At 43.7% G+C, this 16,087-nt stretch overlaps 1 protein-coding gene across 1 annotated transcript in view; it reads left to right on the forward strand.

The window, feature by feature from the left end:
* The window catches only part of Pkp2 (plakophilin 2), a 65,655-nt gene that overhangs the window by 24,118 nt on the left and 25,450 nt on the right, over positions 1 to 16,087 (forward strand). The window contains exons 5-6 of the mRNA XM_051150593.1: positions 7,938 to 8,145; positions 13,673 to 13,850. Of these exons, the coding sequence (XP_051006550.1) occupies positions 7,938 to 8,145; positions 13,673 to 13,850 (386 nt within the window). The remainder of the gene's footprint in view (positions 1 to 7,937; positions 8,146 to 13,672; positions 13,851 to 16,087) is intronic.

Consider the following 16,087-nt stretch of genomic DNA (forward strand, 5'->3'; position numbering starts at 1 on the left):
TCAAGGACATTAACGGTCAACCCCTAACTCCAGGGTCTGGTGACGCCCGGCCAAAAAATGGACAGAGGGGCCCTCGACTCCAGGGCCCACAAATGTATGGGGTCATGGAGAACAGCCAGCAAACCCCTATGCCCAATTTCAGGCCTCCAAACCACCCAGGAGAGCCACGGCGGGGTCTGCAGCATTGGACCTCTGCTGCACCACCCGACTCGTATTAACTCCACAAATGGGGGTGCAGCCAGTGGGCACTGACTTTAGAGGCCCACTACCAGAGAATTCCATGGGCCTTTTAATAGGCCGCTCTTCGTCCACACTCAGAGGTTTGATAGTTCACCCTGGGGTCATTGACAGTGATTATACTGGGGAAGTTAAGATCCTTGTTTCCTCCCCAAGAGGCATAGTTTCCATCTCTCCGGGCGATCGCATCGCTCAACTAGTTTTGTTACCAAGCCTACATGGTCAGTTTGTTTCCAAGAAAGCTAATAGAGGAGACCAAGGTTTTGGCTCCTCTGGAGGGCAAGCCATGTATTTGTCATTAGACATGGACAAAAGGCCACTGTTAGAGTTAAAGATCAATGGAAAAGGCATACTCGGTCTGTTAGATACAGGCGCCGATCGTAGTATCATAGCTCGTAAAGATTGGCCTGGAGATTGGCCCTTGCAGGCTTCATCCCAGACCCTTCAAGGTCTGGGATATGTGCGTTCACCAGACATGAGCGCTAGAGAGTTGCCCTGGCAAGACAATGAGGGACATAAAGGGACTATCCAACCTTATGTTCTGGAACTGCCTGTTAGTCTATGGGGTAGGGATCTTTTAAAGGAACTGGACCTCAAACTAACTAATGAAGGTCATTATTCAGCCCAATCCAAAAAGATGATGACAGACATGGGATGGCATCCTTCCACAGGCCTTGGAAAGACACTACAAGGCAGAAGGAGCCCCCTACAGCCACATCCCAGGTCCTCCCGACAGGGTCTGGGTCTTTCCTAGGGGCCGCTGAGGATGGTATACCCATTACTTGGAAAACTGAGGACCCAGTGTGGGTTCCTCAGTGGCCTCTGTCCTCAGAAAAATTGGAGGCTGCTAAAGACTTAGTCTCAGAACAGTTAAAATTGGGTCATATAAAGCCGTCTGTTTCTCCATGGAATACACCTATATTTGTAATAAAAAAGAAATCTGGAAAATGGCGACTGTTACATGACCTGCGGGCTATTAACAAACAAATGCAGGTCATGGGGCCGATCCAGCGTGGCCTTCCCCTGTTGTCAGCCATACCCAAGGAATGGCCTATTATAATTATAGACATTAAAGACTGCTTTTTCTCTATCCCTCTGCATCGACAAGATACAGAATGCTTTGCATTTACTCTGCCAGCCATTAATCAAGAGCAACCTGACCAGAGGTTCGAATGGGTGGTGCTCCCACAAGGCATGGACAATAGCCCTACTATGTGCCAATTATATGTTGGCGAAGCCATTATGCCTGTTAGAAACCGGTTTCCGACATTGAAATGCTTACATTACATGGATGATATCCTCCTATCCCATAAGGATGAGTGAGTACTACAAGAAGCGTTCTCTATGCTAACTGAGTGCTTGGGAGCCCGGAGGCTATACGCTGCACCGGAAAAGGTCCAACAGGATCATCTGGTCTCTTACCTTGGTGCAAGGATTGGACCTTTGGAGGTCATCCCTCAAAAAATTGAGATTAGAAAAGATAATTTACAAACTCTAAATGATTTTCAAAAACTTTTGGGGGACATTAATTGGTTGCGACCCTACCTAAAGATACCCAACTCCCAACTACAGCCCTTGTATAACATTCTCTGTGGGGACTCCGCTTTAGATTCCCCCAGGCACTTGACTCCAGAAGGTCGAGAAGCACTGGGCAAAGGTGAGAGCGAGCTGGCTAAGGCCTGTCTCCGACGATACTCACCTGATCAGGACATTTCCCTTATAATTTTTTCTACCAAGCAGCAACCCACCGCTGTCCTATGGCAACAGGGGCCTCTACAATGGGTTCACCCTAAAATTTCCATCCTGAAAACCGTCGAGTATTTTCCTACTGCTGTTGCAAATTTGGCTATGGATGGAATACAGCATTGCATTCAACATTTTGGTGTACAACCATCCTCATTAATTATTCCCTATACTAGAGATCAGGTGCAAACCTTGTGTGCAGTTGTAGATGAATGGGCAATTTTAAGATGCACCTTCTGGGGAGACCTTGACAATCACTATCCTCAACACCCTCTGATACCATTCTTTCAAACACATCCTGTAGTGTTCCCCAAATTAACCAAACGTGCCCCATTGGTTGGTGCTGCAATCATTTACACCGATGGTTCAAAGACAGGATGCGGTTCCTATAAAATAGATGAGGCTCCCCCGGTCGTCATTCAATTCCCTCCAGCTTCTCCTCAAATCATTGAGTTAAAAATAGTCTCAGAAGTTTTTGATAAATGTAAAATGCCTTTTAACCTAGTATCAGACTCTCTGTATGTAGTTAACCTTGTCACTAATTTAGAAGAGGCAGGAAAATTCAAAGCCGCTAGCCCTATATTTCCCCTTCTGACTAGGCTCCAAGCATTGATTTGGAGTCGCACTTGCCCCTTCTTCATTCAACATATGCGGGCTCATTCAGGACTACCAGGTCCGATGAGCCGTGCCAATAATGAGGTTGATATAGCTACCCGTAGAGAATTGATCCTGTCATCGCTATTTTCGACCCCCAATAGAAATGCCCAAGCTTTCATTCCTTGTACCATGTTAATTCTAGAACCTTACAACTTAAATTCGGCATCTCTAGAGAGACCGCACGACATATTGTTACTCACTGTCCAGATTGCAGCATTCACCTTCACCCAATGAGTGTGGGAGTGAATCCTAAAGGTTTGCTACCACTAAAAATATGGCAAATGGAGGTAACTCATATTCCAGAATTTGGAAAACTAAAATATGTACATGTTTCTGTGGATACCTGTTCTGGTATAATCTTTGCCTCTCCCCTTTCTGGTGAGAAAGCTCGTAATGTTATCACCCATTGCCTAGACGCATGGGCAACCTGGGGAAAGCCCCACCTGTTAAAAACAGATAATGGCCCAGGTTACACGCTGCATCCTTCAATGCATTTTGTGCCCAAATGCAAGTGGCCTTAAAACATGGCTTGCCCTATAATCCTCAGGGACAAGGTATAGTAGAAAGAGCTCACCGCACCCTTAAGGAATGTCTTTTAAAACAAAAAGGGGGACTTGGGTCAGGCTGCACCCCCAAGGATCGTATCTCTCTTGCCCTATTTACCCTAAATTTTTTGACACTAGACAATGATGGTCGCTCTGCGGCGGAGCGCCATACAAATTGGAGTCCAACCTCTAAAGGTCAAGTAAAATGGAAGAATATCCTTACAGGAGAATGGGTTGGCCCTGACCCTGTGCTGGCCTGGGCAAGAGGATCTGTTTGTGTTTTCCCACAGAACCAGAATGAACCGATCTGGGTCTCGGAACGGCTGGTACAGAAGTGTAACTCCAGTGATCCTCCTGCTCCTCCTCCTGATGATGAATCCTGCGATGACGGAACCAAGATGGGGGATCCTGTCGGTGTTCCCGAAACCGATGCCAGTGCGTCATGACGCACAAGTTTTTCCCAGATTTTTTAGTACCAATAAGAGTCTGGAACTCCCTTACCTCCCCCGAGATTTGGAGACAGCTATTACTGATGAGAAGTTGCTTATTCCTCTAATTGGTACCCTCTGCTTTTTCAAGGTTTCTAATATTTCCCTTTCTCCTGGCTGTATCAGAATTTGCCATCAGACAGCGGTTGGTCTGATAGAAAACCCTTTAACTTCAATAGTACTAATGCCACCTGGGTAGGGGGACGGTGGCCTAGTATGGAAGATGATAATGCCGCCATTCCACCTCAGCCTCGGTGGGCCCCCTTTTTGCAGAGGCATTGATACAAAAGATACCTTCTTCCCTTGGACAGGGTGCCAAAACCATAGAGCTGGTTGGGCCGTAAAGTCCTTTTTTACCTTTTCCCCTCGCATTTCAGCCATTTACAATGCTACGTGGGCGGGATACAATTTTACCTGGCAGAGTCCTAACCAAGCTCGACCGTTTGATGTCTGGTTACTTTGTGGCATCAATGGAAGTTGCTCTGATCTTTCTCCATTTGTGATGCTTGGAGGGGGCATGGCAGGTAATGCATCTTTCAGTTGGAAGGAGAGACTTTTGAAAATGTCACCAAAATTGTTGCACACGGACAAAATATTAGTTTTGCTCCCACACCTGTATGCCTGTGGCCACCTTTTGTTTGGCTTGTGTATAATGGCTCCTCTTACAATTCCTCCTTCTTGTCTTGTTCCCATCAATCCTGCTATTATAGTCAATGTTGGGACGGGGCTCGCTTCCCTTTAGCTGTGGTCACTCGATTGCCGCAAAGGATTCCAGTCCCTGTAGAGGCTCCCTCCTCCCTCTCCTTGTATCGCCCCAGGCGTGATTTTGGTATTACCGCTGCCATAATTGCGGCCACTTCCCTGGCAGCAGTCGGAGCCACAGCCGCAGCTGTCTCTTTGACCACCTCAATCCAGACTGCCCAAACGCTGAACAATCTGTCAGCCGCTGTAGCCACGGCTTTGGATACTCAGTCCAGCATTAACAGTAATCTAAGAGGGGGGTATCATGATCCTTAATCAGAGAGTGGACCTGATCCAAGAACAGAATGATACCCTGTGGCAATTAGCTCAACTGGGCTGTGAATGGAAGTTTCTGGGCTATGCATAACTTCTGTGCAATATCATAATTTCACCAAAGCAGCAAAGTTATCTCGACAGTTGTCTAGCTATCTTACAAGAAATTGGTCCCGGACCTTTGATTCGTTGATGACAGAGCTGCGTACTGCTATTGTTACTGTGAACTCCACTCGAGTGGACATTTCCACCGCAGAGGGCCTCGCTTCCTGGATTCAACAGGCCATGCACCACCTTAAAGAATGGGCTGGCATCGGAGCCCTCACTATGGCCCTTTTGATTGTCAGCTTTCTCTGCCTTGTGTTCCTCCGACGCTTGGTCATATCCCGTAATAGAGACCGTGTCCTTATTGCACAAGCCTTTTATGCCATAGAGGCCGGACAGTCCCCTCAGGCTTGGCTGGCAGCCTTTAAGTCCTGATCAAGAAACCTAAGATAATGAGCTTCCCTCTACCCTTCCCTTGCTTGGCCTTTGCACCCGACTGAGCCTTGTTGCCATTGCACGTCGGAAGGCACGCTTCACCCAAAACGCTCAATGGCCATTGCACTCCGCAGGGACTCAACCCATTGCACGTGGGATGGCATTGAGTGTTAACCCCATATTGGTCCTCGATCGGATGGGCCATAATATATGATCCAGCCTTGATCGGACTGACTTCCTTTCCCTTTGCTCATTTCTTATAAATTAAAACAGGGGGAGCTGTGGAGAGCTGTGAAGTACCGCGCCCTGACATGGCGCCAGTTTCCGCCTTCCGCCTTCCCGCTGGCGAGTGCTCTCCAGGATAAACAAGTCCTCATATGGCGAAGGGCTGTGCAGGGGTAACGGACGATCTTGTGACGAGCGGCCTTGCCCTGACTTTGACCTATGAGGAGTTAGCACCTGGCAAAAGCTGATTGGTACTTGGTTGTTACTTAAGCTCTGTCCTTCCCTTCTTCGGGGCCATTCCTGCTTAGCAAAATCCTGAGTAAAGATCTAGAGAAGAAGTCTGGTTGTCGGTGTCTTATTTCCGCTGGATGGTGCGGCGCTGACAGCGGACAACCTGCAGGGCTCCAGGGTAGATAGAATGCACTTCAGCAGTGGGAATGGGAACAGCAGTCCAGCCTCCATCTCTGTTATAATGGTGACTTAGAAGAATGACTGCTGCATGCCCAGCATGAATCTGGATGAAGTAGCTCCAAGAGTTCTCCCTGTGACAGCGATGACAGCGGCCTCGTTCCCAGACACCACTGGATACCAGCAGACCTGAAGTAGACACCCACAGCTTTGAAGAGAAAAACAGCACTCTGTCTGAGGAAGATTATAGTGAGAGAAGAAGAGAAGTTGAAAGTATCTTGAAGAAAAACTCAGATTGGATATGGGATTGGTCAAGTCAACCAGAAAATATCCCCCTGCAAGGAGTTCCTTTTTAAACACCGAGGTGCACAGCTCCTCTCAGCATGAGAAGCACAAGCGTTATGAAGAAGGAGGCATTTTCTGAGCAGCCTTTCTGAAGGTTTTCTTCCGTCTCTGTCACTGTGTCATCTGCTGGCCATTGGGTTGGGGATCTATATTGGAAGACGTCTGACAACCTCCACCAGCACCTTTTGATAAAGAACTGGATCTGGACTGGAGAGATGGCTCAGTGGTTAAGAGCGCCACCTGCCCTTCCAGAGGTCCTGAGTTCAATTCCCAGCAACCACATGGTGGCTCACAACCATCTATAATGTAATCTGATACCCTCTTCTGCAGATAAAGCACTCATATGCAATAAATAAAATAAATAAATCTTTAAAGAACTGGATCTGACTTCTGTTCACACAGTGAGCATCATGTCTGAGCTGTGACGCTAACGGAGGAGCTAGCATGATCCTTGGGTGTCTGCACTATTGTGTTTATTTGTTCTGTAAATGTGGTGTTCCCTACTTAGTGAGACAGAGTAGACTAATATCATGACCTAGAATTATACCTAAGGGATCGAGTCATACTTATGCCTATTGTAGCACTTGTTGGTAAATTTCTTTGAATGTTCGATATAAATAGTATAAATAATTTTAATTATTAGCAACGGTGAATTTAAAAATGATCTGTTGGGAGGGAATCACCTGTAATTGTAATTCTGTTAAGACACTTTACACTTCAAAAGAATGAGTAAATTATTGGCATCATTAAAGGGTTTGTCACAACGGAATGTTGTGGCCTTATAATCCTATTACATAGTAGAAAGTTCTATGTGATAATTAAAGGGTGTGGGTTATCTGTAAAGGCCCCTTACTGTATGAATTAAGTAGCAAGTAGAAGCTAAGGTTACCCACAAGTCCACTCTGCCGCCGCCGTCCTTTCTTGCTTTGCAGGACAAGGATTCCAGCCTTGATGTCGGCCATTACCTGGGGTGCTCAGTTTTGTCACAGGCACCTTCATCACTGCTGGAATTAATCCCTTTGTTTGTACTTATGTTTTGTGTGCTTTTAAAACCAGCCTGATTGTAAACAAATCTATTTTAAAAGACTGGAAATGAAAAATAAATAAATATATCTTGGTCAAGTCCTTTGGAGATTACTGGGTTTGCATTGTTAATCAGTAACCGCAGCTTCTGTTGAGCCAGGCATCCTCCCAGCCTTGCTCTTTTCTTCAACGGTTTTTACAGCCTTGCCATGTTGTATGTATCCTGTCCTTGCCATGTTGTATGTATCCTGGCGTGTTTGTTTCATTGTCTTGCACCTCACTCACGTGTGTTAAATAAGTAACATTTTAAGTTTAAAAAAAAGTCTCACATAGTTTATGTCATCCCTTTAAATACTCAGAGCAGTTGACAGTAACTTAGATTTGGAGGTAAGTTTCGAGGCTCCCAGTGCTGCCATAATAAATGGTAATTTTTATTCATTTTCATTAACTATAAAAACTAATATGGAAAGAATACTCGTATACCTTTGTGTTCTTTCATCAAACTTTCCTAGTCCCCAGACTTAAAGTTATCCTATTCTTATTGTTTTCCAGGCTTTTATTACCAAATTCTTTATTCATCCTTTGTTACTTAACCTTCCTCTGCAAGCTCATTGACAGACTTTGCCTCCAGGGCAGGTTTTCAGTACTATATGAGTCTCAGATTGTGCTACATACAGTTGTTGAGTGATATTATAATTAGCATTGGTGAGCATCCGTTCCTAAATCTTAACTGCCTTAATAAGTAGGGGTGCACACATTTATTCCTTCCCAGGTTAATCAGCTTCGAGGCATCCCGAAGCTCCTGCAGCTGCTCAAAGTTCAGAGTGAAGACGTCCAGCGGGCCGCGTGTGGGGCCTTGAGAAACTTGGTATTTGAGGACAGTGACAACAAGTTGGAGGTGGCTGAGCTCAATGGAGTGCCTCGACTCCTCCAGGTGCTGAAGCAAACCAGAGACTTGGAGACAAAAAAGCAAATAACAGGTATTTCCTGCTACCCAGGAGGAGGCTGACAATGCAGAGCCTGCCAGAGGCTTTATGTCATGTGTTTTTCTTACATTTCCTGGAGCGGCTGGTGAATAATAGACTCTTTGATACGAGCTGCCAGGAGTGGCTTATAGCCAGAATTTGAACTCTTTTCTTCCGGAGAAAATATTCTGAAGTTTTCGCTTAATATTTTAAATTATAAAGTCTATAAACCTATGACTAAATATTTTTAAAACAACTTTTTAATAAGATTAACTATGTGAAATTTTTACTTAACTTCACTAGTAGCCAGCTTTGCCATATGAGAATGCATGGGGATTTCACGTTACCCTAGACACTCTAGAGGAAAATGAGAAGAAAATGCCAGAGTATTTACTCAACAGTCGCATTCTAGATCTGTGAAGGGAGTGAAACGGAGAGGCAAATGTTTATTGTTCAAATTGCTCAAAATGCGAAGAGCACTTTTTCCTATCTTTATATCACCTGGACTTCACTTAATACCTCAAGTGATTTTGAAATGTAATTATCACCAAACAAAATTTAGAATCTTAGATATTATGAGGTATTAAATCTTAGTTTTACTGTTAAGGAAACTGTAGCTCAAGGAATATAATATTTTTAAAGTTATCAAAAAGTTTTAAGAATTAATAATAATAGTTACCAGTGTTCTGGTAAATACTTTTTTTCTTACTACCAAGGCTTGAATCAGACCCTTGTTCATGCTTGGCAAGTTTGCTGCTAGACAAATCTCTTAATTTTTTTCTTCTACAAAGTTTTACCAATATATCTTGCTTAAAATATTTGATTTTTAAAACTCTGCTAGGCAAGACATGCCGAGCTAGAGGACACCCAGCCCTTATTTTGGTATAGTAACTGTATAAACTGTAGAAGGGTAGTACCAAACTGCCTGCTGACCACATGCTATGAGGGTGAGAGAGTCCTCTCCCATTTGTCACTTACATGAAAATATCTGCAGAAATTAACACTGATGCCTTCATCCAGCCAACATTCAGAGCACACCTTTCAGAAGTTAGGCACTGAGCTCTGGGCTGGGGAAATTATTTTGTTTTTTTCTGTTCAACTAAAGCATGAAAAACTTCGGGTGATAAAGATCAAACCTAACATTTAGAACCTAGCATATTCTTCATGTAGCAATGACCCATAAGAAAACCAAGCAATCAAGAAAACCCTCTCGGGAGGAGCTAGTCTCATGTAGGGCTGTAAAGGGATGTAAGGGCCTTGGTGGTGGTGTGAAAGAGCCTGACAGTTGCTCGTGGCAAAGTGCACATGGCTAAGGGAAGGAGGTGAGATTGTGCCAAGGTGGTCACCACAGGGAACCCTGGAAATCAGTGGCTGGGTTGGGATACATATTAGCAGGGGAAACTGGGCAAGAAGGGTTTTTTGAGAAACTAATCCATTAAACCACACTTTCCTTGTACAGATGATAGACGGCTAAAGTCAGAAAGCATTTGGTGATGCCCACGCAGTAGAAACCATCCAAGCATTCCAGGGCATCTGTACAGCTGACAAATGGAGGGCAGGAGGGTGCTTAGTTGTATTAATTGTTCTGAACCGATACAAACTGTCCTAAAGGATTCCCTTTAGCTCTAGAACAACTAAATAAGGGCTTTCTACGCCTCAGAAAGAAAATGTTGCCCTAACATAGACACATCTACATAGTAAGAAACCACCATGCAAGTCTTCCTAAGTCCCAGAAACTGTTGCCCTAACGTAGACACAACCACATAGTGAAAGCCCTGTATGTGAGTCTTCCCCTTACTGGCCCTGCTCCCATTTGTCTATTTGTCTCACTGTCATTTCTGATCCACATTCTTCAGTGAAGATGAAAATATTCCTTCACTGTGAAAATGCATATTTTGCTATGTAAAAGTTAAAGGAGATTTACTAAAATAACTGTATTTCCTCGTGTAGTGGGCAATAGTTGTAACATATGTGTTTTAATCCTATAGACCTCTTTACTCCTTTTATTGGTTTCTTGTTTTTTTATATCATCATAGTTGGCCGTAAGCTATGGGTAGTAGAATAGCTCTCATAATTGCTATGTATTTAAATTATCACTGACCAGAATCTGTTTTTGTTTTTGTTTTGTTTTTCTGAGTTAAAATGAGAATCTATTAATAGAAAGCAGGTAGACCAACCTCAGAGAGAGAGAGAGAGAGAGAGAGAGAGAGAGAGAGAGAGAGAGAGAGAGAGAGAGAGATTTAAACCCTAAATATTATGTTGCTGAATCTAACCATTAAGTGACATCTATTTCAAATCATTAGACTGTTGTTTTCCTATTGCCAAAAATTTGGGGATTTTAGGGATATCTGTTGTTTCCCTAGGTATGCTGTGTAGCCTTAGCTGGCCTTAAACTTGACTTGAGAATTAGGATTATAAGCAGGTACCACCATATCCAGAAAGAAACTGTTTAATTGTCCACAAAAAAGCACAGCTCTCACCACAAAGGGCCTGAGCGATAGTTTTCTGTGAGCCAGATGTGACTGACACATCCTGGGACCAAGAGTTACGTTACTCCAGATGTTCCGGTGTGGTAGAGACTCATGAAGCTTTGATCATAACAGAGCAATGATGTCATGAATCAAGGCATTTGTTAAATACATTGATGAGAACATCAGTAGGAGGCTTAAAGCTAAGGGAAAAAGTCTCTGGAACTCTTAGTATTGGTAGAAACTGGGGCCATTTGCATATTATAGATGGTTTAACTGAGCACAGAGGTAGTTACTAACATGATATTCGAGGGATTAAGGATCACTCAAGATATTTTGACTCCCAACTCACCCACATCATTGAAATTTTAACCAGTCTCAGAGAATGTTTAATATAGGTGTGGGTTCCCACCCCCAGAGCTGACATTCAGAAATATAAACTTTGATAATCCATTTTGGGATTCTGGTGCAGTGAATCTGGAGTGTGTCCCAGATTCTGGCCCATCTCTGGGTTGCTTTGCACACTTCCAGTGTAACACTAACGTGAGGAGAGCAATCCTCATTAACATTTTGGCAAGGAGTGAGCTAATTTTTTACCCAGTTATAAAGCTGGATCTTTTCAGTAGGTATTTCTGGTCTCTACAAAGTGATTCCCCAAAATTTCCCTCCTTAAAAGTTCTCAGGTGGTGATTCTGGCTTTGCCTCCTGCTTTGTGCTAAGTAACTGCCCTATTTCTAGTTGATTACTTACTAAGCTCTGTGTTTGTGTGTGTATGTGTGTGTGTTTGTGTGTGTGTGTGTGTGTGTGTGCCTGCCTGCCGAAGGGTATGCGCATACATGTATCTCCACAGAATACTTTTCTCCTGCTGTTATGCTATCCAGAAATCATGGCCTAGATATACATTATCCTACATTAATTTTTTAAAAATTACACCAAAACTTCCTAAGTTATATACTTCTGTATAAATAATGTAGCATGCCAATCTAAAAAAGGATATATATTGCCTGTTAAAGGAAAATTCCATTCCCTTTGTTGAAAGTAATCCTCTTTGGTTTTTATGTAAGAGGTACTGAGAGTGCATTGTATGGTTCTTTGTAATGAGAGGAATTTCATTCATTCATTACGCATCAGATGTTTAAACCACTGGCCGGCAGGAAAACCTGTTTGTTTGTTTGCTTGTTTTGAACTCAAGGACGTCCCCTCACCCACCTCCCACCTCTCCCTCTCCTCTCTTCCTCTCCTCTTTTGTTGCGTGGTAACCCAGTCTCAGGCCTGCCTTTGCATTGTCTCCAACTACCTTCTGAGTTTTATTCTCTCTGTCCCCCTTCCAGGCCTCTTAAGATGAAGTGAGAGGGACGAAGCCGTTGCATTGCCGAGCCCACGGCTGAGACACTGCTCCTGACTAACCCCAAATGCTAGTTTGATCAGGAAAAGACTTCCTGCAGTCCAGAAATCCTGTTCCCAGCAGACATCAGTCCTACCGTGACCATATCTAATGGAAACTATGTGTAGGCTGTGTGAAATTCTGGTTGCTCTTTCAAAAATGAGCGATTATACAGAGCTAAACCAAACTGTTTAAGCCTGAGACATTAGGCCCAACGTGTTTTAACTGATTAGGCCAAACACACATAGCGTTGAATGGTTGCCAGGCTTTAACTACGTAGACCATGATTTTAGTCATTAAAATCAAGGGAGATGACATCACCTGTCATAAAGTAGATATCCTACATATTTATGCTTTCGCTGCAGTGCATTCTATAAGCATGAATTACTGACTGGGAGGATGGAGGAGGAGGGAGATAGGAAAGGAAGAGTCAACCCTTCTCTTTTCTTGCCTCTCTCTGCCCTTTTCTGGAGAGCAGTGAGTTGGACCAACCTATTGGGGAACAAGAGCTAGTGAGGCAAGATTACACAGGGGCAGAGCCATTGTCACAGCAAATTGTATGTCCATAGTTTCTACGCTGAGAAGTCTATGGGTACCAGAGCTACCTTTTTAAAATCCTACACTGATTTCCCATTACCTTTCAGCAGCACACTCAAGTCTCTGTGTAGATGTCCTGGGAACCCTGGCATTTATTATCTTAACTTTTTCCTGGTTGCCTAGCCAACCTTTCCCATTAGTAATGCTACGGAGGGGAAAGTCAAAGTTGTACGAGGAGATGCGAGTCTAACCTTTGACAATAGCATTTCAGAGAGATAAAATGCAGGGCTGTTTGTCTTCTACTGCCAAACTCTAAAAAAAGTATAAAAGATGTTTAGCAAAAATCCTTGATGCCACAAATCCCATCACTGGGCAGCAGTTGGCAAACATTAACTGGGAATGTTGATCAGCCTCCTGCAGTAGACTAGAAAAAAGCATTCTGCGGCCATTCCTGCTATGAATGGGACAAAAATCCCAGGTAAAGGTTACCAGTGGTGAGGAGCAGCAATTAGCATCACTGTGGGCCTCCTTCTGGGGAGAAAAGCAGACTAAATTCCCTTAAACTGTTGTTTACTGTAGTTGCAGGAGCCAGTTTCTCACCTCCATGTTGGTGAATCAGAGTATGGTAGCCCAGTGAGGTCAGCTCTGTAGCAGAGTGCCTGCCTATAAAAGAAACAGCAATGATGCTTAAGGGTCAGCGGCTTACTTTTCTTACTGCTGAGATAAAAGACCAAGCAGAAGTGACTTAAGGGAGCCTATTTGGGCTCAGCATGAAGAGATCTAGTCCATCGTGGTGAGAATGGAGCCACGGAGCTGCTTCTTCACAATGTGGAAAACACAGAGAAGGGAAGAAGCGAGAAATAATAGCCCACTAGTGATGGGCCCCAGCGACCTTCCTCCTCCAGCCAGCCTCCCAAAGTGGGAGGTGAGCTTCCAAACGGGATCCCAGCCACACTCCTGGTTAATCTGAACCTGCATGATCTTGCATACTAGGCAATAGATAACTGTTCTTAGGAATCAGGTTCTGTTAGCATCAACTGTGCTCCACACAGGTTTCCGCCCCACGTCCTTTGTAAGTGTGCCTGTCCATATCCTGAAGCCGACGGCCTTCCCTGGGGTTTCAGCACCGGTCTCACTGTAGCTGTTTTTCTAGGTTTGCTCTGGAACTTGTCCTCGTGTGATAAACTCAAGCATCTCATGATAACAGAAGCCTTGCTCACCTTGACAGAGAGTGTCATCATCCCCTTCTCGGGGTGGCCTGAGGGAGACTACCCCAAAGCAAATGGCTTGCTTGATTATGATATATTCTACAATGTCACTGGATGCCTAAGGTAATGCCGCCTTGTGCCCCCACCCCTTCAGATCACTGGATGCCTAAGGTAATGCCGCCTTGTGCTCCCACCCCTTCAGATAGAAGGTGTAATCAACTTAGCCACCCAAAAAGAAGTCGAGATGTATTTTGGATATTTTCTGTAATTACATAGTTAATTTTGACAGACTCTACTTGGGTGGTAACTGAGGGAATTTATATAAGATGTTTCTATCTAGTTAATCACATCATCCTTACTAACTTTCTAGTTAATACTTCTCTTACTCAGGGTTACTGTTACTGTGATGAAACACATGACCAAAAGCAAGTTGGGAAGGAAAGGATTTATTTTGGCTTAGGCTTCCACAGCACTGTTTATCATAGAAGGCAGTCAGGACAGGAACTCAAGCAGGGCAGGAACCTGGAGGCAGGAGCTGATGCAGAGACCATGGAGGGTGCTGCTTACCGACTTACTCCCATGACTTCCTCAGCCTGCTTTCTTATAGAACCCAGGACCAGCCCAGGGATGGCACCACCCACCATGGACTGGGGCCCCTAATTAAGAAAATGCTCTACAGGCTTGCCTACAGCCTGATCTTATGGAGGGATTTTCTCAACTGAGGCTCCCTGCTTTCCAATGTTAGTTAAATTGACATAAAACTAGCCAATGCAATATCAAATAATCACTTTTATTTAAAGCATTCTGTTAGCTACTGGGGATTATACAAAAAAAAAATACATAAATAAACAATAAAGACGTTTTCTCAATCCCTCTATAAGTAAAATAATAAAATACACCACAGTGACAAAAAGAGAGTTGTCTTAAAGTATTTGGAAGGAATTAAGGCACAAAGGAACTACATGGAAACCTGGGGAAGGCTCAGGTGTGACGAGAACAGAGGGACCAAGTGATAGAGTGCTCACTCACCATGCATAGTCCCTTTGGATGAAGGGACCCTCGGCATACGAGACTTGGAGTTTCATAAGCTGGAACATTGTCTAAGGACAGGTTGCACAGTTGCTGGGAGTGATCATAAGGAGTTAACCTTTCTTTTCTTCTGTTAGCAAAATTAGCTAATGTCCCATGTTAAATCCACTGAGTTGGAAATGGATTAAAGAAGGAGGAAAATACAGTAGTAACAGGAACAATACATTGAGAAGGTGATACCAGACTAGCAGTGGGTGGTAAAATCCAAGTCAGTAAAAGGAGGCAGCAGAGTATTGGGGTAGCAAGTGATTGCTGACATCTTGTTGCAACTGGGGGACATTATGTTGTGGCTACAAACCAGCCGTAAAGAGAGTGTGTCCATGAAGAAGTGGTGGCCGCTGCACCCTGTGCCCCATGGCCTGTAGCCGCTGCAGGTGACTGCTAGCATACTTGGTTCACAGACATTTATTAACATTAAAAAATAAATACGTAGTATAGCCATATTTCTCCATATGTATCTTTTCAAAGTAGAAGCAGATAACTTTTTAAAAGATATTATGAAGCCTCAGTATTCCCTTCCCCACCTATTTAAAGGAGAAAACCCTTTAAAGTAATGCCCCCTCTTAAACCGTTAAAAAATTTGAGATTATAATTACATTTCTCCCTTCCCCTTCCTTCAAACCGTCCCATCCACATACTTCTTGTTCTCTTTTCAATCAGTGGCCTCTTTCTTATGAGTTGTTATTGCATATGTATATGTATGTGCAAGTGTTTTAACAACCTGCTCTGTCTGTATGTTACTTGTAACATTGTTTTCAGGGTTGGCCGTTGGTAATGGGTTTTCAGTTGGTATGCTTTTCTCTGGAAGAGTATTTTTCCTGCTCCCAGCATCCCGTAGCTGCCTGTAGTTCTTTCTGTAGTGTGGAGGCCATGTAGGCTTTCTCCTATCCTTTTCCTCTAAGGTGATGCCTGTCTTTAAAGTCTGTTTTCTTGGAAGCAACAGACAGATGGATTTTCTTGATCCATTGGTGTCTGCCTTTTGATTTGAGAATTGTGGCCATTGATAATTACAATTATTGTTGAAAAGTGTGCGTTAATTGTGATCCTTGTGTTGAAGATCTTTGGTGTGGTTGTTTGTATTCTAAGTGATATTTTGTGTTTTAATAATTATGGCTTCATATTTCCCTCCACAGTCTCTCTTCTCTGCTCATTCCTCTCTTCGCATCTGTTTTCCTGAAGTTTGGTTTGTTGAATGTAAATACTTTTAGGCTGCTTATGTCATGGAAAGTTTTTAAATTCTTTTTCAATTGTGGCAGAGAGTTCAGCTGGTA

Source organism: Acomys russatus, chromosome 8 (assembly GCF_903995435.1).
Source record: "Acomys russatus chromosome 8, mAcoRus1.1, whole genome shotgun sequence".
Taxonomy (NCBI): Eukaryota; Metazoa; Chordata; class Mammalia; order Rodentia; family Muridae; genus Acomys; species Acomys russatus.